The sequence below is a fragment of the Megascapheus bottae genome, chromosome 9 (genome assembly GCF_031878675.1).
Source record: "Megascapheus bottae isolate mThoBot1 chromosome 9, mThoBot2.hap1, whole genome shotgun sequence".
Lineage (NCBI taxonomy): Eukaryota > Metazoa > Chordata > Mammalia > Rodentia > Geomyidae > Megascapheus > Megascapheus bottae.
Genome location: NC_143517.1, coordinates 3,199,298 through 3,227,223, shown reverse-complemented (window position 1 = coordinate 3,227,223; position 27,926 = coordinate 3,199,298). Strand labels below are relative to the sequence as shown.

Below are 27,926 nucleotides of genomic sequence, written 5' to 3'. Positions count from 1 at the left end.
TAAACTCAGGGGCTGGGCATAGTCTCTGGGCTTTTTCAAAGCTAAGGTTCTACCACTTGAGCCACAGCACCACTTTCAGCTTTTTCTGTGTATGTGGCACTGAGAAATCCAATCCAGGGCTTCCTGCATGCTAGGGAAACACTACCACTAGGCCACCCTCCTGGCCCTTCAAACTGTATTTTTATCATTTTCCTCTCTTTCATGCTTTATTTCCAATCAGTCATTTTCTTAGATGAATAAATTTTTTCAAGTCTCAGTAGATGTCGTTGTTTGTATTTATGTGTGTCTAGAGTCTGCTGATACTACTTTATCCAAACACAAGTTCTGCCTTTTCTGACTCAGAGCTTTCATTAAATAAATATTCATCCCTGACATACATCTGTCTTGTGTATTGGCGGCATCATCTGTATTCCCTTCAGTAACAATCGGTTCTACATCACATTTTTAGCTTCCATTTCTACACTGTTAACTGGCAGAAGATTTCAATAACTAGGTTAGGACTGTCATAATTATTGAAGATTATTGATCTATAAAGTCACAACTAGTTAGTTCATTTATTGCAGGTTTCTTTCAATACTTGCGGAGGTTTTTGAGCCCCAGCTATTGTGGTGTGACAGTCTAAGAAGACACCTAGGACCAGGGTCCCTCTGATGTTTTTGTTTTAGGCTTCTGCCCAGCCAATGAGAGACATGAACAAAGTACTTACATCTACTTGAGCAGATACCACAAAAGAGAAAAAAGAGTCGTCTTCAATCATCGTTTTGAAAATTCTTTAACCCAAAAAAGACTAAAATTCCAACATTGTATCCAAATCTTTTAGGAGACTTATCCCAGGTATTTGTCATCATGAGGACCATCTATCACACTAAAAATAATGTTCTGGATTTTGAAATCACCCATATCTCATTTTTTTCATCTTCATGGGCTAGAGTTTTAAACTCCAACTATGCCCTTTTATTTAAGGATCATATTCAGTGTCTGGATCTCATGCTTCTGCATATCACCAATTTTTGTATGTTTCCTCTAACAATCTGTATGCTGACATTTTTAATAGACTAATACTTAAGAAATCAATGGCAAAAGTTGAACTTTAAGTTGGATCATTGTTATAGATTATGTTTCAGTATATTTAGAATAAACTAAATCACATATACATTTAAATTATCAAATTGTGGAATACAGTTGTATATTGTGGTACCATGTGTATAAATTTTGAAAATATGTTAAGTGATTTTGATGTTACGTGAACTTCATATTATATTTATGCAAAGCAACATAGTTACCTAGCCTTCAATGATATAATTTCATGGAAATGCCCTTATATCCTGCAAAACTGTTTTATTTTTATTTTTTAGCAATATTGAGGTTTAAATTGAGGGTACACCACAACCTAAGCCATGTCCCTGTTTATACCTTAGTTATTTTTCATATTGTATATTTTGATTTTGTGTTGGGTCTGGAGTAGACTGATATTCTCCTAGACTGGACTAGACTGTAACTCCCGTATGCCTAGAACTATAGATGTATACCCCCACACTCAGCTTATTGACTGATATGGATATCACCTGAGCTAGTATCAAAGCATGATCCACCTAGTTTCTGCCTCCATGAAGCTGGGATTACAGGTATGACTCACTCATCCTAGCCCAGCCTTATATGAAAAGAAATGCAGGGTCTGGACTGTGAATTGGTTTTAGAATGCTTGCTTAGCATGCACCGAGTCCTGGGTTTGATTCTTTGATATCACATACACAGAAAAGGCCAGAAGTGGTGCTGTGGTTCAAATGGCAGAGGGCTAACCTCAAGCAAAAAGTGTCCAAGCCCTGAGTTCAAGGCCCAGAACTGGACAAAAAAAAGGAAAGAAAAAAAGAAAAAAACAAATGCATATTTCAGAATATAAATGCTTATAGTCAATATAGAAATATGGATCATATGTTAAGGAATATATATTTGAAAATTAAATAGGAAAAGCTTAACTAAAGAAAACATACTGATTTATGATTTATTTGGATGGTACTGTTTCTTGTGATGGTACTATGTACCTTGAACTGAATGCTTGGGTGCTATTGCTTAGCTTTTTCATTTGAGGTTAGCCCTCAACCATTTGAGTATACCTTCACATCCAGAGTTTTGTTGATTAATTGGAGAGAAGGGTTTCATGAACTTTTCTGTCCAGGCTGAATAGAAACCTCAATCCTCATATCTGTCTTCTGAGTAGTTAGGATTGTAGGGATGAGCTACCAGAGCAGAGAGATAGATGGCAATTTTTAAACAGAAATAATCATAAATACATCTGGGGGTTCCTCCAAGTTATAAATTTTATATTTGTTCCATTTTCTCTCTTGACTTTTAGTTCAACATTTCTGTTTCTGACTGCAAGAGCAATAATTAAGTAAAAACAAAAGTAACATTTATAGACTTTATATTAGAAAATTAATATAATTTTGAATGGAAATTATCTGGTTTTTCTTCCTCTGATTTTTTTAAATACAGAGTTGAACACCTTGCACCTTACCAGTCTTGATAACAAATTTCATCTTTATTCTCTATTAAGAGTTAAGGGAAAATGAGCTTTATTTAACACATCTTTGACTCTACATAATTCTATATGCAATGCAGTAACTTTGAAGGATATTTCAAGTTGTTGCCAGGAGTCCTAAGTCACAAATTATAGCTATATATTTTTGATTAATTAAATTGCTCTTGGCATTAATAAAATTTCTCCATTCCCTCTAAAGCAAAGTGATGGCTATAGTAAATTCCTTTTATTATTTCCATTCCCTTAAAATCATAAGATTATAAATTTTCAGCAAACTCTGAGTCAGGTCTATCTTCAGAGGTGTTTGGAAATATTTAAAATACTTTAGGATTCTGTCAGTCCAACCATGTGTGGAAGATATAAGAATATTGTCTTGTCTAGTATAGCTCTATTTCTTATGAGGCACAGAATCTAAAGTGGGACTGATTTTCAATGGGTTCATTGAAGAAATGAAGACTGAGTATGACAGAAGCAGGAGTTATATGGTCACAGTGGCATTACCATTGTAAAATAAGTAAAACTGTAAGTGGAAAAGCTCAAACCTTAAAACAGTTTTGTTTAAAAATAAGCCTAGAGGGGCCCAGAGTTTGGCCTAGTGGTAGAGTGCTTGCCTAGCATGCTCGAAAACCCACGTTCGATTCCTTGGTATCACATATATAGAAAAAGCCGGAAGTGGTGTTGTGATTCAAGTGGTAGAGCTCTAGCCTTGAGAAAACCCAAAGACAGTGCTCAGGCCCTGAGCCCAAGCCCAGGACTGGCAAAATAGATAGATAGATAGATAGATAGATAGATAGATAGATAGATAGATAGATAAATAAATAAAGGCCTACAAATATGATGGCATCTTACCCAGCTCAGTTGTTATGATATTATTTGGCTAATATCTATCATTACCTAGTAAACTCACATGGGTCCCAGGTGTCTTATTCACATAAATTTCTACTCAGTTCTATGAATGCACCATTATGAAAAAGAAGATAATATTTTGATGGAAATCAAAGACTTCCTACAAAATTATGATAAAACAATTAAAATAGATTTACCGCAATTAAAATATAAGCTTAAAGTAGCATACAAAACTTCTGATATGATAATTCAATATTAAATTCAATATTAAAATGTTTGATATATGGTAGTTTAAAAATTTGAAAAAGTGACACATCTTAAAATGTTCAGTGTTGCACATGAAAGGACTTTGTAATAAAATAACTATCATCTAATTTAAAAAGTACTATCATTAATATTTGCAAAGTATCCTACTCAATGATTTGAAAATATTAAGCGACTTAAGATTAAAAATATTATGTACTTGCATTCTAAACTTTACAATGTGACTATTTTAGTCAGTTGTGGGGTTTGAACTCAGGGTCTGGGCACTGTCTCTGAAGTCTTTTGTTCAAGCTTCGTAGTGCTTTACTACTTGATCCATTGTACTTCTTCCTGTTTTCTTGTGATTAATTGAATATAAGAGTCTCAGGGATTTTCCTGTTTGGGCTGGCTTTGATCTACAATCACTAAATCTCAGCCTCCTGAGTAGCTAAGATTACAGGCATGGCCTAACTGTGACTACCTCACTGTGACACATTCTAAGTAAATATTTTCCTACAGGTGAAAATAAGAAATTTCATATTCAATTGAAAATTCATTCAATAATATAAAAACATAACATTTCACAAATGTAGAGAAGTAAGGATTTATCATTTTGTTTTGATTTTTACTGTATGTAATCTCGAGTTGTATTTATTGTGCTTCTAGTATACAAAATATTTTATAATATTTAACCAGATTTAACAGTTTAACCTATGTGTATTTTCATTTTGCCTGACAAATGAGAAACGGATAAAAGACTTATATTTACTATAATGAATGCCTTTCTTCCAAAGGCAGAATGATTATATGCCAAGGAATTTCAAGTAGAGACACTACTTCTGTGCTGTACAGATGAACAGTCTTCAATAACCTTGAAAAAGCAACGTCTAACTGTAACTTTTACCAAAGTCTGGTGCCAGTGCAGCGAGAATATCAAATAGCACTGAAATACTTAAAAGAAGTCATAGGATTTGAGTGCCTAAAGGAATCATCTATGTCTTCTAATTCATAGTCATTTATGAGAAAAAAAATCTTCCAACAGTGACACTCCTTGAAATCACATAATGCATGGTTGATGGAGAAGAACAGTTCAATTATGTTACACAGAGCGAGTCTTCTAAAGGAAAGACTTTAAATCTGGGACTTCCCCAGATTTTCTAGATCTGCAACATAAAAATATATTCTGGAAGGGAAATGAACCGGTCATTCATTCTCAGACAAAAGCAGAAAAGTGGGGCCAAATATTTCCAGGTGATACTCTGTTCTTGTGAAAAAAAAAAGGCACAAAGCCGTTCTACCTACCTCCTCACAGGTAGTTCTGAAATCCATGTGCTGTGGCACCACAAAAGGTAGTCTGAAAGACAGAAATGGTAAGCCATTAATCATAACATACAGTGTAATAGTAACATCAACATAATATAAATTGGGAAGTACTTGCTAGGTTTATACATCAATAAAGAACTCCAGAGTATGCTGACAGGCAGAGAGAGAAAGGAAGACAGATTTCCTCACCCTCAGTTTTTGTGTTGCTGCCCACGCTATAGAGTTCTTTGGTGGGAGACTTGTATTCTCATGAGCCTCTCTAACTGTTGGCCTTCAGAAGTGAATGAAAACATTATTATCCTCCCATTCTCATTCTTAACTCAATATCAACCATTTAGAAACTCAAGCTTGTGAAGAGGGCATAAAAAACTTCAAAAGCAGTAATTAAAAGTTGTTTTTCATCTGGTTATCTCTTGGAAAAAGGTTGACTAATCTTTCTCTTTTTAATTAAAAAGCTACATGCATGAATAATTCCCCCTGGAACTTTATCTACAAACAGTATGATGCAAGGAAGCAAGCTATTTATCAGAGGTGATAAAATTGAGATGAATTAATTTATGAAATATCCAATGAAGATTTTCATACAGAGGACACTATCACATCTAAATGATGGGTATAGACAGAAATGCATGTGTATTAAAATTGTTCCTAATTTTGTTTTTAACTTCACAAACCAAAGCTATCACTTTAATCATATTTTTATATTATTAAACAAAGCAAATTAGAGCCTCCCAAAATGGATAGGAAAAAGAGACTTCAAAGTAAAGGGTATGGTTAATGTCAAAACAGAACACTGTTACTCAGAAAACAATTTGGGTTCGGAATAATAAGCCATCTTATCCTGTGTCAGGAGTTTATTGTAGGATGTTGATGTCTACATCATCAGGTAAGTGTGATGGATTATTAATGTCAACAATTTGTGTTTTGTTTGTGCCAGTACTGGAGATTGAACTCAGGACCTTGCATTCCCATGGGCTTTTTAGGCTCAAGGCTGGTTTTCTATCACTTTAGTCAGACTGCCATTTCCAGCTTTCTTCTGTTTAACTGGAGTTAAGAGTCTCACAGATTTGTCTACTTGGGCACACTTCAAATCACAATACTCAGAGGTAAACTTCCTGAGTAGCTAGGATTACAGGCATGAGGCACGAGTACACAGTGACTCTCAGCTTTGAAGTCAGAGATCAACTTTTCTCTGTAGTAACTGAGTGTGTCATATGATATGTGGTAGTTTTCCTGGAAAAGTCATATGGATTCAGAGTCTGATTTTATTGTATTAATAGTCAACATGATGGCCAATTACAGTACAGCTAGATAACAAGAGATGTTCCGTAAAGAGCAATATGAAGAAATTTCTCAATTTAATATTTAATATTTGATATTTAATACACATTTCTACGTTAACCATCTTTTTACAAATTTCTGTTGAATAATACTTTTGAAAAAATTGTAAACATCTGCTGATTTCTATCTTTAACAAGGAGCTATTCTTTTACTATGGAACCAAGAAAACTTTAGTATTGATAGCTTACATAAAAATAGTAGATGTCAACAAATTCTTGCTGCTAGTAACTAACCACGGAAATAGATACAGATATTAAACCATTATCTAAACATATTTTTCATATTTGATTTTATATGTTTAATTTGGTATATATATTTAAGACACTATTTCTTAATTATGTGACATATTCAAATAGGTACAATATTTATGTTTTCACATTTTTTTGGTTGATTGTCAGACTTGAACTCTGGGCCTGGGCACTGTATCTGAGTTCTGTTTTCACTTTCTAACACATATATCTTTTCAATACTTCTAGCCTTGCGTCTTCTTTTATCAAATCATTAGACAAAACTTAATAGTGGTTTATTTTAAAGGGATTTTTATAAGACTCAGAGTATTTCACCTACTATGTAACAAATTTTATAGCTCCGATGAAACTATTCTTTAGTCATTAAAATTTTGAAAACAAGAACCTGGTGCAGTGGCTCACACCCGTAATCCTAGCTACTCAGGAGGCTGAGATCTGAGGGTCAAGGTTCAAAGCCAGCCAGGGCACAGAGGGACCTGAGGCTCTGATCTCCAAGTAACCTCAAGAAAACAGGAAGTGGGGCTTGGCTCAAGGGTAAGGTAGTAGCTGAAGAACTCAGGGACAACGCCCAGGCCAAGTTCAAGCCCCATGATCCACAAGAAATAAATTGAAAACTGTTAATATATGTTGCATCATTTTATTTTTAAATAGTCGAGTCTTATTTTTTGTATAAACATTTTATGGCAGAATAGTTTGAAATTTATGAATATATATGCAAACTTGACTGAATTATTTCCTAGCTATCCAATATTTCATTTTAGTGTAACATATTTGATCTAGTTAAGGAAACACTATCAACATATTATTACTATCTAAATTTCTTATATTCTCTTCCTTTTCTTCGAATGCCCCTTTTCTGCACTGTTTCCTTTCCTGATCCACAGAGATCACATCATGCCTTTTCTCCTCAGACATTCTTGGCTATAACTATGTTTCAGAATCCATTGTTTTTAGTGAACTTGAAGATGGTAGTATTGAGAACTGGTCAGAAGTGTTTTTTCCATTGTAATTATACCCGCTTTGTTTTCATATTATATCCATATGATATGATATTATATAATATTTTGTATTATGTAAGTATGAGAAATGGAGGAGAAGAGGGTGTTAAGATGCACTTCGCATCCCATTCAATTAATCAATATACTATAATGCCAAGCAAGAGTGCAAGGTCCTAAGTTAAAGCCTTGGTAACAATGTAAACCCACACCAAGAGAATATAAACTATCAATATACTATTAATGACACTTTCTCACCTAATCACCTGCCAGAGGTATTATTTGTCAGATTTCTCCATTGTAAAATTATCTTTTTACCCTGCTCCACCCTCTTTGAAAAGGAATGGCAAAAAATCAGGCACACACCAATGGAAATGATTGTGTCCTACTGAAGAAGGTGGTATGTCTACCTGAAACTTCATGAATTATTCTGCTCAGATTACAACTGGATTTCTCTGTATATGAAACCATGTGTGTCTATATTAAACTAATAGGCTTTCTTAATGATATCCTACCTCCAACACATTTTCCATTCTATTCCCCCTGACTTATTTTTGGGTTTCTTGTTTTAAAAATTATTTTGAAGATAATTAACAGAGGGGTTAAACTTACATAAATAAGGTAATTTCTTATTCTGGTAGAAATGCAAGTTAGCTTCCAAATAACTTGCTAGTTATGCTCTTATCTGTGAAATGTCTATTTCTATGTCATCCTTGACAACTCAAAGCCATGTGAGAAACAACTTTATCAATTATTGTGCCATTTATTTCTCTTTAATCTAACAGCCCCAAATCATCAAAGTTATTTGTGTCAGGCTGGGATGTCGCACAGTGTGTCAAGTCTATGGCTTTGATCATCAAAAGCATGTTAATATTATTTATGAGAACCCCAGTGATAAATGAGTGAGGTGACTTTAAATTCCTCCCACGTTGCCCCTTGCTATCTGGTATATCTTCTAGTGCACAGGAAGAATCTTCCCTAGAATATTCAAGAAAAGAGTAAAGCAGAGGTTCATTTACATCCATCCCTACTGTGGTATGGGAGCTGTGGCTCCCATAACGAAACTGTAAACCTGGTCAGTATCAATGCTTCGTATTGATAGACTTTTACTCTAGATGCCAGCTTGGCTAGCCTACAGTATCCATCATACTACAGAGGTCCATTTTAGAGGTAGTCAGCATCATCCTTCTGCTAATTCAACTAAATAAGGTTATTCTCTGTCATGTAGGTAGGCATCAAAAATTAATTTCCAAGTTCTAGCCGGGAGTTTGGCCTAGTGGTAGAGTGCTTGCCTAGCATTCACGAAAACCCGGGTTCTATTCTTTGGTACCACACACATAGAAAAAAAAAGAAGTCAGAAGAGGCTCAAGTGGTAAAGCTCTAGCCTTGAGAAAGTCCAAAGACTCAGGCTCTGAGCTCAAGCCCAGGACTGGAAAAAAAAAAAGATTAAAATTTAGTTTCCAAGTTCTAAAAGAAAGCCTTGAGGTTTTTCTCAAGAAAAATTTTACTTCAAGACTTCCACATAGATTTCTATGTGAGACCCTCTAGCCTACTGGGCTAATGACATATTTTAAACTTGCTACCTCTAACCATCATTTTAGTCACACACACACACACACACACACACACACACACACACACGTGTGTGCAAGTACAGCTTCTCTGAGGAACAGTGGACAAATACAAATGGATGCGTATTTTAATTCCAGCCATACCTCTAATGAGCAGAATCCTAAAGTGGCCTCTTCTGAATTGTCTTTGAAATTTCAAAAATTCACTCTTTAATCTGATTCAATTTATAGTTAATTTAAGTATTTCTAGATTAGTGAGACCTTTAGCAATTCATGATTTGAATTCATGATATATGAAATTTCATTGTTGCTACTCCTAGTGAAGACACTTAGATAAGGTAAGGTTTCTGTTTCTAATAACAAAACAGCTTTGTTAGTCAAGTAATATAAGATCGGCTATTTGCTTTCTCTAACATAAACTGGAGAAAGTAGAATGAGCTAAGGGCTTTAAATTCCCATCTCAAACTATATAACTGATCTGAATTTCTATGCTTTCCTTAAGTGAATCTTTATCTCTTGTAGCAACCAGAATATGGCCCTACCAGTGGCTGAATTGCACCACAAATTGCCTTGTTACCATCACAAAATACCCTCTGTTAGTGAATGACATTGATTGGGAAACATCAAGGAACTAAATAAAAGAGTAAAAGTATATGTAAAGATTGTAGTAAAGATGGGAGAAGTAAAGATGTAAATCCTTCTTGGTTTCCTCTATCAGTGGAGTTATACGATTCATTGACATAGTTGCCAGGAAATGCAATGCCAAGTGTACCAAGGATCCAGCCAACAGCTCCTATTTGCTCCTATGCCTGACAGGAGATTCAAGTCTGGACACTTCCTTCTCAGAGAGGTTCAAAATATGACTTGTGAGGGACTGAACTTCAAAAGGATTGGAAGAATTTTACAATTTATTTGCAGATAATTCTAGGGAATATGTGTGCAAATAAATATTAATGATAAAGGATGGTGGTGGAAGGAACATAAATTTTCGTTAGACCAAATTTATTAGTATGGGAATTAATGTTGGAGATGTAGAAAGGTCTCTAACAGTTTACTTGGATTACAAATGAATCAAAAAGTAATGGCCTACACTAAATAACACAGAAAAGCCAGAAATACTACAGAGGAAAATGTGCAAAACATAGGAAGAATGGGGAATTAGAGGGAATTCATCATACCCATATTGTCCATTCATAAAAAGGTTCACAGAATTCATTTTTTCAACATTATTTTGGGTTTGGGAGAGGGGTATCACCTTACTGACAATGTAAGCTGCAGGGAAGAACAGCTACCATTAAACTGGATTCTGAACTATAAAGGTAGTGCTGGATCATAGAATGGTAGGAATCAATGGTGGAACTTAACCTCCCTATACAAGAGAGGCATCATTACAATATTGGACAACAGAGTAAAAAAAAAGAAATAAGAACAGATTGAGTAAAGATATTGCTATATGATCACTTGGTCCAAGAAGTAAACTACTTTATTTAGGTCAGGTGTACACAGGCCTTACATGAATTACAAACAGAAAAAAGTAAGAGCCCCAATAACTCTGATAATCAATGTTTACTCGATTCTTTTCTTCCCTGCTTTTTTCAGAGGGACCTATAAGTCTTTTTGCCCATCCTGGGGCTTGAACTCAGGTCCTGAGCACTGTCCTTGAGCTTTATCAAGGCTAGTGCTATACCACTTGAGCCACAGCACCACATTTGGCTTTTTCTGTGTACATTGTACATAGGAATAGAATCTGGGTCTTTGTTCATGCTAGACAAGTGCTCTACAACTAAGGCATGTTGCTATCATGAGGTGCTCTTTCTTACTCTACTCCTACTGACTTATCTAGTAATTGAGACAACCAAACACTCAAGATATGTTGGCAAGGCACAAGGTAGAAGCTTAATTGACAAAAAAAAATAGGTGTTCAATTCAGTAAAATTTCTAGGGGGTTAGCTGGGTGCGCTGGCTCACCTCTATAATCCTAGCTACTCAGGAAGCTGAGATCTGAGGATCACAGTTCAAAGTTAGCCCTGGTACTAAAGTCTGTGAGATTCTCATCTCCAATTAACCATCAGAAAACAGGAAGTGGTGCTGTGACTCAAAGAGTAGGGCAGTAGCCCTGAGCTGAAGAACTCAGGGACAGTGCCCAGGTCCAGCATTCAAGTCCCACAAGTGACCAAAAAAGAAAGAAAAGTCTAGGAGTCTACTGGTGTAGGAGAGGCAAATTTATTTATTTCTAAGATGAAGACGAGATTTTACAACTGATTCTTCCTATAATGTAATGAAAATTGTGTTTCTGGTGTCTCATTGGATTTTGTGAGTGACATGTTTCTCATCTGACCATGTTATTTGTAAATGAGTGGGCCCAGGGAAAAAAAAAGCCCAGTGCAATGAGTCCAGACTGCTGTAGCTGCTTTCCTGGTCAAACCATGTATTTTAGCTGATCCACCTCTGTTTGTGGAGTCAGTTCAGACAGAAGTCTGGGAGGAGGCATTGAGAGATACATAAGGGTAAAGCATACTTGGATCTTGGGCTATTGGATCTTTACACAAAGGGAGTAATTGCTCCCTTTCTGATAAAGGACTATAGATATGACTTAATAGAGATAGTGCTTGGTCATGAGTTACAACATCACTGTATATAGAAGGCTACCCATCAACAAATGGGTGTTATCTAACCCACCAGAACATAAAATATCTTTTAAAAACTATTATATGTAACAAAGAAAGAGGTGCAAGTGCCTATGGCTTCCAGTACTGTCCAACAACTCATTGGCTTCTTTAATTCAACTCACACATAGGATATCAAGAAGCGTTCCCTATGATCAACTGAATGAGAAAAATTGACCCCTACTTACATATGCACAATATGTAGGCAACACATATAGATGAGTACATCTATAATATACAACCCCTTTATGGGATTGTGTGTATTGAAGGGGGGTTCTTTCTTTTATTTCTCTTCCTTCCTTCCTAGCTTTCTTTCATTTTCTTTTTTTTCATTCTCTGTCTTTCTTTCTTTCTTTCTTTTTTCTATCTTTCTTCCTTCCTTCCTTTCTTTCTTTCTTTCTTTCTTTCTTTCTTTCTTTCTTTCTTTCTTTCATTCCTTCTTTCTTTCTTTCTTTCTTTCTTTCTTTCTTGGCAGTCCTGGGGCTTGAACTCAGGGCCTAGACATTGCCCTTGGTTTTGTTTCTTTTGTTTTATTTTTAACTTTTTTCCTCAAGGCTAGTGCTATATCACTTGAGCCACAGCATCACCTCTGGCTTTTTTCTGTGTATGTGGTAATGAGGGTTCGAACCTGAGGCTTCGTGAATGCTAGGCAAGCACTCTATCACTAGGCCATGCTCTTGCCACTTCCCTATCTTTTTGTTTCCAGTTGTTGGGCACTGTCTTTGGGCTCTTTTTGCTCGAGCCTAGTGTTCTACCACTTTGAAGTACAGTTTCGCTTCTCATTTGCTGGTGATATTTTTATTAAACAATTTATTAACATTGATTTTTACATCATATTTCAAATGATGTATTTAACAAACAAGTATTCAAGAAGGGAATCTCTATATACAATCACTAGCACTTAGATTTTAGAACATAATTAAAATTAGGTTGAGGGTTTATATGTCATAGCTACATAATAATCTATGTAATAAACATTATGTCTATATTCATAGATTTTTATGTCTATGTAGTTATGTTTATATTTCCAATACCATGTCCATAGCATTGGATATGCAAGTATTGAGTCCTTGCTCTTGCACTGTTTGAATCTAATAGCCACATATTAAGGATACCATGTAACATTTGTTCCTTTGGTCTTGACTTGTTTCACTCAACATGATTCACTCTAGATTCATCCACTTCCCTGCAAATGCCACTATTTTACCATGTCTGTTGGCTATGTAGAATTCTATTTTGTGTGTGTGTGTGTGTGTGTGTGTGTGTGTGTGTGTGTGTGTGTGTATATATATATATATATCACACTTTCTGTATTCATTCATCTGCAGTGGGGCATCTGGATTGTTTCCATCGCCTGGCTATTGTGAATAGTGCAGAGATGAACATAGCTGAGCAGGTGTCCTTATCATATCTTGGGTCATGATGTTCTGGATAGATGCCCACAAATGGTATGGTTGGATTGTAGGGAAGGTCTATTTTCAGGTCATTAAGGCACCTCCACACTGCTTTCCAGAGTGGCTGAACTAGTTTACAATCCCACCAGCAATGCAGTAGGGTTCCTTTTTCTCCACAAACCCATGAGCAACGATCATTGTCTGAGTTAAAAATGTTGGCCATTCTTGTTGGGGTAAGGTGGTATCTTAGGGTTGTTTTTATTTGCATTTCATTTAGGACAATGGATGATGAACATTTTCTCACATGCTTTTCTACCATTTTAAGCTCTTCTTTTGATAAGTTTCTCTTTAGTTTTCTTGCCCATTTAGTGAATGGTTTGTTGGGTTGGGGGGGGATTAGTTTCTTGAGTTCCCTGTAGATACTGGATATTAAGCATTTGTCTGATGTATTATTGGTAAATATCTTTTCCTAGTTGGTTGGCTGTCTTTCTACTTTAGTGGCTATGCTTTTATCTGTGGAGAAACTTTTTATTTTTAAGTAATTCCCATTTACTGAGTTTCTCTCCAATCTCTTGTAACCCTGGAACTCTGTGCTTATGAATTCCAGTGTCTCTCCAACTCTATCGTGTAGCATTTTCAAGGTTTCCTGTCTGACATTGAGATCTTTTATCCATTTTGAGTGAATGCTTGTGCTTGGAGAAAGGCTAGGGTCAATTTTTAGATTTCTGCACAGGCTGCCCAGTTTTGCAGGACCAATAATTGAATAGACTATGTTTGTTCCACTGTATATCTTTGGCTCCTTTGTCAAATACAAGTTGGCTATAGTTATGTGGTTCTATTTCTACATCTTCTATTCAGTTCCATTGATCTTCTAGTCTCTTTTTGTGCCAAAGCCATGCTGTTTTTGTTATTATAGCTCTATAGAAGAGTTTGAAGTCTGGTATTGTTATGCCACCGGCATTGCTCTTTTTGCTTATTATTGTCTTGGCTATTCTAGGTCTTTTCTTGTTCCATATGAACCTTTGCATTAAACTTCTATTTCAGAAAAGAATGTTTTTGGGATTTTGATGAGGATTGCATTGAATTTGTATATCAATTTTGGCAGTATGGCCATTTTCACTTTATTGTTTCTCCCTACCCATTAGAATGGGACATTTTTCCATTTCCTGGTGTCCTTTTTAATTTCTTTTGTTAGGCTTTTATAGTTTTCATTTAATAATTCCTTTACATCTTTGGTTAAGTTAATTTCTAAGTATTTTATTCTTTTGGGGGCTATTGCAAATGGGATCATTTTCTTGATTTGTCCATCTGTATTGTTGGCATTCAAGAAAGCTACTGACTTTTGCAGGTTAATTTTGTATCCTGACACTTTGCTAAAGTGTTTTATTAATTCTAGGAGCTTAGGAGTGGAGCTTATTGCGTCACTTAGGTATAGGATCATGTCATCTACGAATAGAGATAGTTTGATTTCTACTTTCCTTATGTGGATCCCTTTGATGTCCTTCTCTTGCCTTATTGCTCTGGCTAAGGGTTCCAGCACTATATTGCAGAGAAGTGGAGAGAGTGGGTACCCCAGTCTTGTTCATGATTTTAAGGTAAATGGTTCCAGTCTTTCTCCATTTAGTTTAATAGGGGCTGCAGGTTTTTCATTTATGGTTTTAATTATTTTAAGGAATTTACTTCATTCCTATTTTTCTAGTGCTTTTAACATGAATGGATGTTGTATTTTGTCAAATGTCTTCTCTGCATCCAGAGAGATTATCATATGATTCCTATCCTTGTCTCTATTGATATGATGTTTTACATTGATTAATTTGCATATGTAAAACCAGCCCTGCATCTGTGGGATGAAGCCTACTTGACCGCGTGATTCCCTGATTCTATCTTTTTGTGGGAGAGAGGTAGGCTGGGTTCCCATTGTTTTGGCGCCATCTTATTTCCTCGCAATTTTTGAAGATTATAAGAGACTCACAAAGTTATCCTTCTCAGGCTGGCATTGAACCATGGTTCTCAGATCTCAGTTCCCTGAGCAGCCAGGATTATAACACCTACCTTGGCACATTCTTAAAGGGCAACTGCCAACAGACTTTTGGTCACTTCTCAGTTTAGGTCTAGGCAGGTATTTGGATAGAACATCTGTGCTTTGTAGGGCAGAGATATGAGGTGCCAGAAGAGTGGGCTCCACTTTTTCAATCACCTTTTGGTTTTTAAGCATTAATGCTTACAGGACAGGGAAACATAATGCTATCTAATTTAAGCAACTTTTGTGTTAACTTTTTTTGTTTGTTTTTCAGAAAAAGACATCTGCCTCTAACCTAACCAATGAAGAAAGACTAAGGCTATATAAAATAATTCCTTGATGTAACCCTTTTATTAATTACAATAAAAAATATTTAAAAAATAATTCCTTGAAAATACACATTACTAAGTAAAGGAAAAACTCTGCAAAAATGAAACTCAAGCAATCATAACTTGTATTTTTTATTTAATCTGAGTAGATTATCTAGTTTAGGAGGAAGAACATTTAATTTTGCAGCAGTCAAGACCAAACCTTAAGTAATTGCATGCAGACAGGGTACACACTGAGTTTAACTTTGGAATACATAATGATACAGAAAATAAAATTTGCATGTTTCATAATTTTGCCTAGAGCATACTCTATAAATAGATAGTATTTTTCCTTGCAATAAACTGAACTGTCAAGTAAAGAATTTTAGGGATTCTTTGAAAACAATCAAAAGAAGTATTCTGGAAGTTATCTAAATCAATTTAATCCAATATATTTTGCACCAATACTTTCTTTCTCTTCCATATTCATTTGCATTTCTATTTAGTATTGCACCAATAATTTCTACTCTATTTTTCATGATTAGTTATTCAGTTCTCCCAATGTTTTTGCATGTGTGTAATTATGGAGCTGGGTTATCTTTATTTTATCAGCTGCTTGGTAAATGAAGCATTTGAGGGGGAATGGTTGTATGTTTTATATTCAGCATGCATAATTTTCGATGAGTTTGTCTAAATTTGCTTTCCATATTTGAGTTACAAACATGAAGTTTAATCAACAGCAATTGGTTCTTTTCTCAGCATAATTGATGACAGTAGCTCTTGTTAATTTTTGAATATTAGATTTAATTTTTAGAGGTCAAATGTGATGATCCATATCCTATCAATGTAATCCTCTGAGTATTCATGGACTATTCAGATCTGAGTTTCCTTCTCTGGTGGGAACCAGCTGTGTCCACCGCTTACTGGGTCACTTATATAACAGATGCAGAAACAAGTTGAAAACATGAGGGCTTTTCCATGTTGTATGGCTCTTCGCTGTGGTGCTCATAGGATTCTGATGGAAAATGGATGGAAGTGATAACATTTATCTACAAGATTATATGTCTATAAACAATTAAAATATTTATTGTGTTTTTTCACTAAAGCTAGTTTTTCAAATGAGTTTTCTTATTTAAAGGATTCTATAGAAGCTTTATATTTTTCTTTCTAGGAAAATTTATTTTTAGAGAAGATTAGATAATGAAAGGTTAATAAATATTTTCCTCCATTCCAAGATACTGATAAGAAAATATTTGAGAATTATGCAATATTGCTGCATGTTTTGATATAATACCCATTACTTAAAAATAATCTCATAGATAAAGTCATAATAGTTTCAGATAAGGTTTATTTTGTGGGATTAAGTTTAAATTCTAATTTTTCAATGAGGTTATTGAAGTATTTTATTTATGAACCAATTGTAATTTCTCTGGTATAATGTAAAAGCAGTTTTGCCTAGACAAAGGCAAGGAAACATTGAGAAATGAATCATTAGGTAATTCATCACATTAGAAATGTCCAATTACTTACAAAAAAACCAAGAGAGCTACAATAACATTAGGTTAATATAATCATATGGACCACTGTTGCATAGATTACTGTTGACCAAGATATCATTATGTGGTTTGTGACTATTTCAAGTACTTAGTTCTTTCTGGAATTTAACATGTTATTGAAATTCGGATGCCTGTTAGTTCTGCAGAAAGAATTAGAAAGCTATGCAAAAGCCACATGTCAGTGACTCATGACTGTAATCTTAGCTATTTAGTAGGCTGAGATCTGAGGATTGCAATTCAAAGCCAGTCCTGGCAGGAAACTTCATGAGATTCTTATTTCCAATTAACCAGCAAAAAAAGCCAGAAGTGGAGCTGTGGCTTCAGTGTTAGAATGCTAGTCAAAAGTGGAAAAAGCTTATCAATAATGTGAGGCCTTAATACTATCTGACAATATATAATATAGAAATACTCTGTTTTAATTTTGGATACAATAATGCCTATAATAATCCCCCTAAAAATCTCTGCAGCATCTTTAGCAATATAGTTATTATTCTCCACATAAATAGAATAAGTAAGGTAGCCATATAATTATGTACATATTTTGAGGGATTATTTCAAGGAATTGTTGAATGCAGTTGCTGAGACTGGCAAAAGTGAAATCTACCAGGTAGGTTGTCTTAAACTCTTTATCAGAAGTGAGTGCTGTGTTCTTACAGAATTTTTTACTTGGCCAGATCTACAAATTCCACAGCAACATCTTGATTAATGTTTGCCCAAGTAACTGCTCACTGTGACCTAACCTTGTCAGCATACAAAATTAAGCATCACAATCAGTTTTTTTGCCAATAGATATCATATGCACAATATGCAATTAGTTAAACTTACTTAATCTCCCGGTAAACACTATTATAGATAAATACTGTGCTTCAACAAGGTACAACATAGTGATCCTGTCCAAAGAGGGCAAAGCAATCCTTTTGGATACTGCTTGATCTTCTTGCTAACCTATGGTTCAAATTCTGTGACACAAAGGTTATTAGTAACAAATCTCTGTTTTCAATCTTTTTATTTTATTGTCAGAGTGATGTATAAAGGGGGTACAGTTACATTTGTAAAGTAGTGAGTACATTGCTTCTTAAACATTGTTACCCCTTCCTATGTTTTTCCCACTTCCCCTTCCCTCACCCCCTTCCAAACTGTGAAGTTCATATATTAGATGGGAAAAAAGATAGGGCTGGAGGCTAGCCAATGAGTGAAAGTGTCAAGTAGCTAGTTCAAGTCTTGGTCTCAGACAAAAAAACAAGAATGAAAAAAGAATAAGAGAAGGAAAAAATCACACACAAAACTCATATATAAACCACACAGAGACAAGATGAATTGACTCATACTGCTATTCACTCCTTTTACTTTTGTACATTCTAGACGCCTGGAGAGCTCAAAGTGGCCGAGTAGCATTTTAACTTTGACTTAAATTGTACTTTTTCATATTTTTATTCTCTTGGAAGATGTACCATTAGACCTGACAGTATAAGATCAGAGAGACAGAATGTGGAAGTCTTACTATTAGATAACTAGGGCACGAACAGTTCATGAAGCCTTCACATAAGGTTCTGGTTCTGAGTATATGTTGCTTCTTTAATGAAAGCAATTTAGTGTAATCAACTTACCACCAGGCAGTTGTATAACCATACTAGGTAACAGTGGCCTAGTGTGTTTAGTTCCTCTGATGTCAAGTGTAGTGCTTAGCAGTGAATGTATCCTTGCTAGCATTTTAACCAAAAGACCATGTTGATGAGACACCCAACACTGAGCTCCAAACCAATCATCAGGGCCATTTTGTTCATGAGCCCAAAGAAAAATATATGAGAAGGGGAATAGAGAAGGAAACTGAGTGGCGACCAAGACATTCTTAGTTGTATGTATACTAAGTCCTCCTCTTTAGAAATCATGCTCTGGAAAACATCCACATAGTACACAGAAAACTTTATTCTCTCATCAACTGAGGGCCATATAGGTCGTTTCCATATCTTTGCTATGGTAAATAGTGCTGCAATGAACATTGTTGTGCTGGTGGATTTAGTATGTCTTTGTTTCTGGATGATTGGGTAAATGCAAGTAGTGGAATTGCTGGGTCATAGGGGAGCTCTATGTTGAGTCTTTTGAGGAACTGCCATACTGCTTTCCATAGTGGTTGAACAAGTTTGCACTCCCACCAACAGTGTAGCAGTGTACCCTCCTGGCCACATCCCTTTCAGCATCTGTTGTTATTAGTTTTCTTGATCCCAGCCATTCTAACTGGAGTGAGGTGGAATCCTAGAGTTGTTTTGATTTGCATTTCTTTTATGACCAGAGATGTTGAGCATTTCTTCATTTGTCTATAGGCCACTTTTGTTTCTTCTTCAGAGAAGACTCTCTTTAAGTCTTTGGCCCATCTTTTAATGGGATGGTTGTTAATTTGGAGATTAGTTTTGGATTGATTCAATTTTTTGAGCTGTTGATATATTTTAGATATGAGGCCTTTGTCTGTTGTATGGTTGGTGAAGATCTTCTCCCAGTCTGTAGGCTTCCTAATTTACTAGCTATGTCCTTTGCCATACAAAAGCTCTGCAGTTTAATGCAGTCCCACTTATCCAGCCTTTCTCTGATTTGTTGTGTTTCTTGGTCCTTATTGAGAAAGTTTCGACCTGTGCCAAGGAGGCCTAGTCTATCTCCTATTCCTTCTTGTAAAGTTTTCAGTGTGTCAGCTTTTAAGTCGAGGTCTTTGATCCATTTGGAGTTAATTCTAGTGCAGGGTCACAAAGAATTATCCAACTTTAGTTTTCTGCATGTGCTTAACCAGTTCTGCCAGCACTACTTGTTGAAGAGGTTATCTTTCTTCCATTCTATTTTTTTGGCTCCCTTGTCAAAGATTAGGTGGCCATAGGTCTGTGGTTTAATATCTGGGTCCTCAACAAGATGTGGTATTTTTACACAATGGAATTCTATGCTGCTATCAGAAAGAATGACATTGCCCCATTTGTTAGGAAATGGAAAGACTTAGAAAAGATCATAGTAAGTGAAGTAAGCCAGACTCAAAGGAACTTAGGCTCAATGGTTTCTCTCATTTGTCATAATCAGTAGAAACCTTGGGCTCTCCTAGTAGAGATTTGCAATAGAGCAAAACCTTGATACAAAAGGCCATATAGTGTGACACTAAATGAAAGGATCTCTAGGATATAGAAACATAAGCCATATAATGAATGATTGTTGTTCTTAAGGTACTATGTTATCTCTCATCTCTTTTGCTGTCCCTTGGTTATTTCATATTGTCACAGTATCTCACTTTGTTACCTGATATATTGGATATATTTGTATTTGGTTATTTGAAATTGGATAGGGGTGGGGGTGGGGGAGAGGGAAATGGGAACCAAGACATGTGAAAGGGTATCCATGTATGGGAGTTAATGCACCATCTGTCTGGCAAATATCATGTAACCCTTCTATTAATTACAATAAAAATACATGAAAAAAAGAAAAAAATAAAGGGATATTAGAGTTTTTCAAAAAAAGAGAAAACTTTATTCTCATAAATCTTCCTCATATATCCTTGTTCATTTATTCTCCAATCATGTTCCTTCCAATGTCTGAACTTCTAGCGAAACCACTGGCTGCAAATCACAAATTCATATATAACCATTAGCTTGGCCCATTTCTTTTTATTTTTTAGACACAATATTTCAACTTAATTTAATTTTTCCAAAAATCGCAATCTACATTTTTAAAAAATCTATTTATTTATTTATTTGGCCAGATTTGAGGCTTGAATTTTAGGCCTAGGCTCTGTCCCTGAGCTTCTACTCAAGTCACAACACCACTTCTAGCTTTTTGTGTGTGATTACTTGGAGATAAGAGAGCTCCATCTTGGGCTTTACGTAGGGTCTGGTGGATCTACCGAGACCCTTTTCTTTTTTACTCCTCTCACCCACCTACATGTTCAGAATCCACTTTTTTTTTGCATTCTGAAAGGCACATCTGCATTCGTCACGCCCCCCCACACCCACACACCCCTTCTCCCTTTTTATATTCCCTTTTTATATATTGGTTTCTTATTTTACAATAAAACTTGATTACCTCCCCCCCCAAAAAAAGAGTATTAAGGATATTCCTGCCCTGCTGTCTTCAAATTGTGATCCTCAGACCTCAGCCTCCTGAGTAGCTAGTATTACAGGTGTGAGACACCCATGCTTAACATACGTCTATTTTTTAAGAAAATATTGAGGCTTTCCCTGCAGGGAATGAACAGCAATGCAAGCCTAAAGAAAATAGTTTTTCCTCCTAAGCCATGGCATATCAGTTATACAGAAATACTATGCTGGGAAATAGTCTTCAAGAGAACCTAGATGAGCTCATACAGTCTCAACAGATCACACACCCCCCAACTTGCCCTTCAAGTTCTACTTCAGTTTGATAAGGCTATAAATTCAGCATTGGCTCAGAGGGTCAGGAACAGAGTCAATTTCAGGGGCTCTCTAAATACATACAGATTCTGTGATAATGTGTGGACTTTTGTATTGAATGATATTGAATTCAGAGAGGTGACAGAGCTTATTAAAATGGATAAAGTGAAAATTGTAGCCTGTGATGGTAAAAATACTGGTTCTAATACTACAGAATAAGTAGGAAGAAAAAGACTTTTTTTATGCCATCTCCTGTTATTACCGCTTTTTGAAGAGAAGCATAGAAGTGACTTTTTTTATTTATTCTAGCATTGCAAAAATGACTACACTGTGCTATCCTATCAGAGAATTTCAGCAAAAAGAAGCTTATAACTCTGTGTTCTCATACATTACCTTTACTATACAGCATGAAGAAACTTGACCTTTTTTATGACAAATGAAAACTGGTTGTCTTCCTGAGAATTCTTTAATAAACTCATTTTAAAAACTCAAAAAAAGAGAAAATATTGAGGCTTTAAGTGAAGGCCTTACACTCTCACTTAACCTTTCTTTGCTGAAGGGTGGTGTTTTGACTATTGAGTAATACTTTCATTTCTACCTTTTTGCTGGTTACTGGGAGATAAGAGTCTCTCAGACCTGTCTTCCCATGCTGGCTTCAAAACTCCATCCTAAAATTTCCGCCTCTTGATAGCTAGAATTACAGGCATGAGATATTGATGTCCAGTGACCCAAGTCCATTGATTTTTATATATTTAAATTTTAATTTGAGGTAATAGATACATAGAGGTTACAATTACATACGTCAGGTTTTGAGTACATTTCTTCTTGAAGAGTGTTACATCTTCCCTCATTTTCTCCCCCTTTTGCCCCCTCCAGACCTACTCTCACCCAAGTTGTAAAGTGCATTTCCAATTTTCTGTTAGTGAGTATCATTGGTGAATGAACTCACCATTTCTGTGATTCCTCTTCCCTTCCCCAAATCAGATAAACTTACATACAAGACAGTGGATACAGAAATAAAAATGGTGATAACAGGGGGAAAAACTAAAGGAAAAAAAAGAAAAAGGTAAAAAGAATTAACTACAAGCATTCTTATCTTATTCTCCAAAATATATATTGCTTGAAAGGGCAACCTCCAGACCAGCTAAAAAGCACACAGCAGCAAAAAGGAGATAGAGCTAAACCAGACTGTCCTTTTTCAAAAATATTCTTATTAGTTTGAACTCTCATTTTCTTTTCTTAGATCACAATTTATTATTTTCCTTTTGTGCATATATATATACATATATATCTTTATTCAGGCAATCAACATTTTTTTACATTTTTAATGAATGTTTCTTCTTAATCATGCAGTTCTGGAAATACGTTATTAAAATTCTTTCCTCTTCAGTGGACAGAATTATTGGTGTAAGCCACAGCTACCAATTCTACAGAAGTCCTGAAGAGAAATTGCAGTTCTTAGGCAAGAAGTTGAATGAAATGTTACATACAGTATAGCTAAAATGGTCAGTTACAATGGATCTCTATTGTAACTTAAATGAAAAGAGAAGGGCAAAGATGGTTACAGGTAATAATGTTTGCAAGCCTAAAAGAATACTAGGTAGTAAATATTTTTAGAAAAGTTAATTTAAATATCTAAGACTGTATGTGGTCATCTACAAAGATACAGTATGATGAACTCTCAGAAGTACAGGTAAACTGTATGGATTTTTCTGGTGACTTACATGCTGAGTCCTTTATTCTAATTATTTAAATCTCAATATTTCTATCCAATGAAGGGCATCAACACTGATTTTCTCCTGAAGGAGAAGTTCTAATAAGTTACAATAGGAAGGATATATAGATTGTCATAAATATAGATGTTACCACAGCAAAGAAAGCACAGTTGGAGGATTTACAAATAAAATTTCCCCAATTCTAAGCTACATAAACCCTCCATTCTCAACAATAAGAATCAGGCACAATTTTTAGCAGCTGCCAATTTTGCTATAAATATGACATGGGGAATGTACATGACCTACATAGTTAACAGATGAACAATACCAGAATAGGCCTCCTTGAATGATGAAGGATGGCTGAGTTAGAGACAGCAATATAGAAGCATATGCAGGAAGATTTGTTCTCTACTTGCCTGAGAGCAGGATGGATTTACTATGGCAGAAAGAAGCTGAAGGCAAATTTGGATTCCTGTAGACCCGATGGATATGTTTAAGTCATCTACATCAAAGAGCTTTGCTAGCTAGCCTCCATCTGCCTCCTCTTTGCAATTTCCCTAAGTCTTTGCCCATAGAGAATCAATATCACTTCCTTCTCTTGACATTCTCTAAAAATATATTATTTTTTATTGGAGCCATCTTTTCAAGAACTATGAATTCCTTCCATAGCTTTCATATGTATTAAAACATTCATATCAACATTCTTTAATTTTCTCTGATTGAGTATGGCTTTTTTGGCAGTGCTCCATTCCAACTAAGAACCTATGGTAGTTATTTTTTTGTATATTCATATAAAATTCCAATTGTTCACCACACTCTGAAAGTACTATTGTAAGGTTTATATCATCACTTGTAAGTAAATGATTAAGCCAAAGCATTGTCCTTTCCATCTACACCGGGCTCTCAGTTTCTATTTTCAGTGTCTCTTCTTACACAAGCTGATTTGCATCTGTGTGTCCGCCTTAATTCTCTATTCATTGTCTCTCCACTTGAGTCCTGTACAAGTTGTTTTTGTAATGGACTATCTCTTGACTCGTGACAGGGAGTCTCATCATCAAATCTGCTTCACAGTTCCACTATCAGAACACAGAAGATACTGCCTTTGCATCCACTTTTAAGCACTGTGCTTGAAGGGATTGTGGTGAAAATCCTCCCATAAGGAGGGGAAAAATTTTAAGGAACAAGACAGAATGAGTATCAAGTAAGTACTAATATTCCCAGGTGAGAAATTTGAATGAACAGATGCAGATATCCAATGCAAGGATTTGTTCACAGGACTGTGGAAGGTTAGGGTTCTGAAGCTGTAGAAGTTGGTGATGAAATGTCACACTGTATTGGGGACAGGCATTTCAAATCTGAACACCTATGATTCATGCCTGGAATCAAAGCTCCTCAAGAAGCTGAGTAGATAAATCCAAGTACATAAATCCAAATGACTTATCTTCAATTAACTATCAAATAATTGGAAGTGTGAGGCAAGGGTTTGGCCTAGTGGTAGCTTGCTTGCCTAGCATGCATGAAAACCTGCATTCAATTTTTCAGTACCACATACAAGGAAAAAGACAGAAGTGGTGCTGTGGCTCAAGTGGTAGAGCTCTAGCCTTGAGAAAGCCCAAGGACAGTGCTCAGGCCCTGAGTTCAAGTACCAGGACTAGCAAAAAATAAATTGAAAGTGTGGTTGTGGCTCAAATGGTAGAGGGCCAGCTCTGAACAAATAAGCCAAACAAGAACTTTAGGCCCTTAGTAGCAGTATATACGTGTGTGGGCATACGCGTGCATGCGTACATAAACACACACACACACACACACACACACACAATGTGATTACAGAAATCAATGTTTCAGTACACATTGCTTTTCCACAACCATTTCTTTCTTATTTTATTTGTTTGTTTGTTTATTTTTGTCTGTTGTAGGACTTGAACTCTCGGCCTGGATGCTATCACTGAACTCTTCAGCTCAAGGCTAGTGTTGTACTACTTGAACCACAGTGCCACTTTCGGTTTTCAGGTTGGTAACTAGAGATGAGAATCTCACAGACTTTGGTGCCCAGCCTGGCTTTGAAGCTTGGTCCTCAGATCTCAGCCTCCTGAGTAGCTAGCACTAAAGGCATGAGCCAGTGTGCCCAGCTGCCACAACTATTTCTAAGCTTCTCTACTAATGGTTTCTCAGTAACAAAACCCAGGCAAAGTCCATCCAACAACAGTGTTTTTGTGTTACATTTTCATTGTGGGTAGGCATTTTTAAATTAATTGAACCGTGGTTCCTCCATCCTATGCAAGATACATTATATAGCTCCCTTGATTATATTAAGTTCCAGGCCTGAGATCTCAGAATTTGTGACCTAGGTTGTTATCCATGAAAACATTTTCATTTGTGTGCAAACCATTTGTAATCTAAAACACTTTTCTATCTCCTAAGTGAAAGATCAAATCACTAGAAGATTGTATTTGTTTATATTTAACTATAGAATACTTTGTGTTATCCAAGTGCTATAAGTTCATATTTAAAAAAAAAAAACTCATAGAAAGTCCAAGGACAGTGCTCAGGCCCTGTACTCAAGCCCAGGACTGTCAAAAACACAAAACAAAAAACAAAAAAACAAAACTTCATAAATGCTGAGCAATTCACTTTGATATGCATAGGAGGCTTTGTTTAATCCCCCAGACTACTCCAAAACAGGCTATTCTTCTTAAAGACTGAAGCTCTGCAAAACAAAGACCATGAAACAGTCACTTTATGATCCCTGTTCTCTAAGTCTTAGGAACCCAGGTGCATGGTACCGATGAACCAGAAAATCAAGAATTTTTGAGAAACTGACAGTAATACAATTATGTAAAACTGAAAAATGGGGCTGGCATGGTAGGGTAGTAGGGGATGCCTAATAATAATTCCAGCTACTCAGGAGGTGGAGTGGAATATTCCAAAGTGCCAAGCTAGCCTAGACAAAGTTACTGAAACCACACCTGAGGAACAAAATATAAGCAAAATAGATGAAGACATGAATCAGGTGGTAGAGGCCTAATGGTGTAAAGCCTGGGATCAATCCTATGAAATATGAAAACAAAATGATCGAAAAAGAAAGTAAGGAAGAAGGAAAAAGAAAGCAGAGAAGACAAAAATGAAAGAATGAAATAAAAGAAGAGAAAAAAAAACTATAAAAAGAACCCACATAAATGACACTTCACTTATCTGAATAAAATGGTAACAAACACTAGTTACTTGATAATAATGACTATATTTAAAATGCTAATATGAGCCTGATGTTACTACCTCATACCTATAATCTTACCTATTCAGGAGCCTTAATTTTGGAAGATTATGGGTTGAAGCCAGAGTCTATACAGAAAAGTTCATGAGACTCCATTTCAATTAACCACCAAAAATCAAGGTAGGAAATATGGCTCAAATGATAGCTCCCAAGTAAATAAGCAAGAGGCCCTAAACTCAAATACAAACAATAGGCAGATAGATAGATAGATTGATAGATAGATAGATAGATAGATAGATAGATGATAGATAGATAATTTAAAAAGAAAATGTTAATTCTATATGTTAGACAGAAAATGATTACTCATAGTGATTTCTGTGTTTACTAATTCAGTGTTTACATTTATAAAAACAAGTATGGATAAAAATATTCTAAAATTATTTCCAACCTTTCTATCCTTTTATCACTATAGTTTCAACATTTATGCTTAGATTTAACTACAGTGATGACTTGCTTTGTAAAATATTTGACTGAATTTTCCTTTTATTGAAATAAATATTATTAAGAGCTCTAAAGGGGAAATGCATTAGGGAAACATAGTAAGTAATTTTCTCTTCTAGAAAACCCAAGGGCTGGTATTAATTGGAAAAGTATTCTATTCTTTTAAAGAAAGACAAACTTTAAATAAAATGGAATCTCTTTCATAATGTCTTCATTCTTAAAGTTTCATGGTGAGAAACTGAATCGTATTTCAGAAAAATACACTTTAGAGAAACTGAATCGTATTTCAGAAAAATACACTTTAGAGTTTGTTACCATACAGAAAATCCAGGTAGGATCTTGTTTGCATTTGACTTACACATAGTAGTCCTCAAGGGAGACCAGCCTGCCAACCACCAGCTGTTAGTCTATTGTGTCTTCTATACCACATTTTTAAAGAAAGGTTATAGGTTACCACTTTTTCAGAGCAAATTTAACATTTAAACAGTAAAAAATCTTGAACATATAAACAAGAATTTTAAAAAAATGTAGTATGGCAGCATTGTAAACATCTTTTTCTTGGAGTGTTTCATGATCAGAATAGGTTTAAATCCCCTTTTCCACAGTTCACAGTGGGATACACTTTGGAAGAATGCTGTGTGGAGACACTGTTAGTGTATTGGGGCCCAAGTCCTGAGGTGGTTAAGAGCCTAACATAGAACGGGGAGTATGTATGTGTTCTCTCCTCTCTCCTCTCTCTCTCTCTCTCTCTCTCTCTCTCTCTCTCTCTCTCTCTCTTCTCTCTCTCTCTCTCTCTCTCTCTCTCTCTCTCTCTCTCTCTCTCTCTCTCTCTCTCTCTCTCTTTCTCTCTCTCTCTCTCTCTCTCTTCTCTCTCTCTCTCTCTCTCTCTCTCTCTCTCTCTCTCTCTCTCTCTCTCTCTCTCTCTCTCTCTCTCTCTCTCACATACACACACACACACATACACACACACACACACACACAGCTACCAGGATTCAATTATGGGGAATCCATCTTGATGACATTATCTAACCCTACCCCCCATCATTTAAACAACATGCTAATACCAAGTTGCC

The 27,926-nt window shown here is 35.7% G+C and overlaps 1 protein-coding gene and 1 pseudogene across 1 annotated transcript in view; one reads left to right on the top strand and one right to left on the bottom strand.

Moving 5' to 3' along the window:
• Window positions 1–27,926, bottom strand: part of Sntg1 (syntrophin gamma 1) — a 774,750-nt gene that overhangs the window by 315,402 nt on the left and 431,422 nt on the right. The window contains exon 3 of the mRNA XM_090338807.1: window positions 4,931–4,982. Coding sequence (XP_090194933.1) covers window positions 4,931–4,957 — 27 coding nt within the window. The 5' untranslated portion in view covers window positions 4,958–4,982. The remainder of the gene's footprint in view (window positions 1–4,930; window positions 4,983–27,926) is intronic.
• Window positions 21,312–21,829, top strand: LOC150058696 (transcription initiation factor IIA subunit 2 pseudogene; annotated as a pseudogene).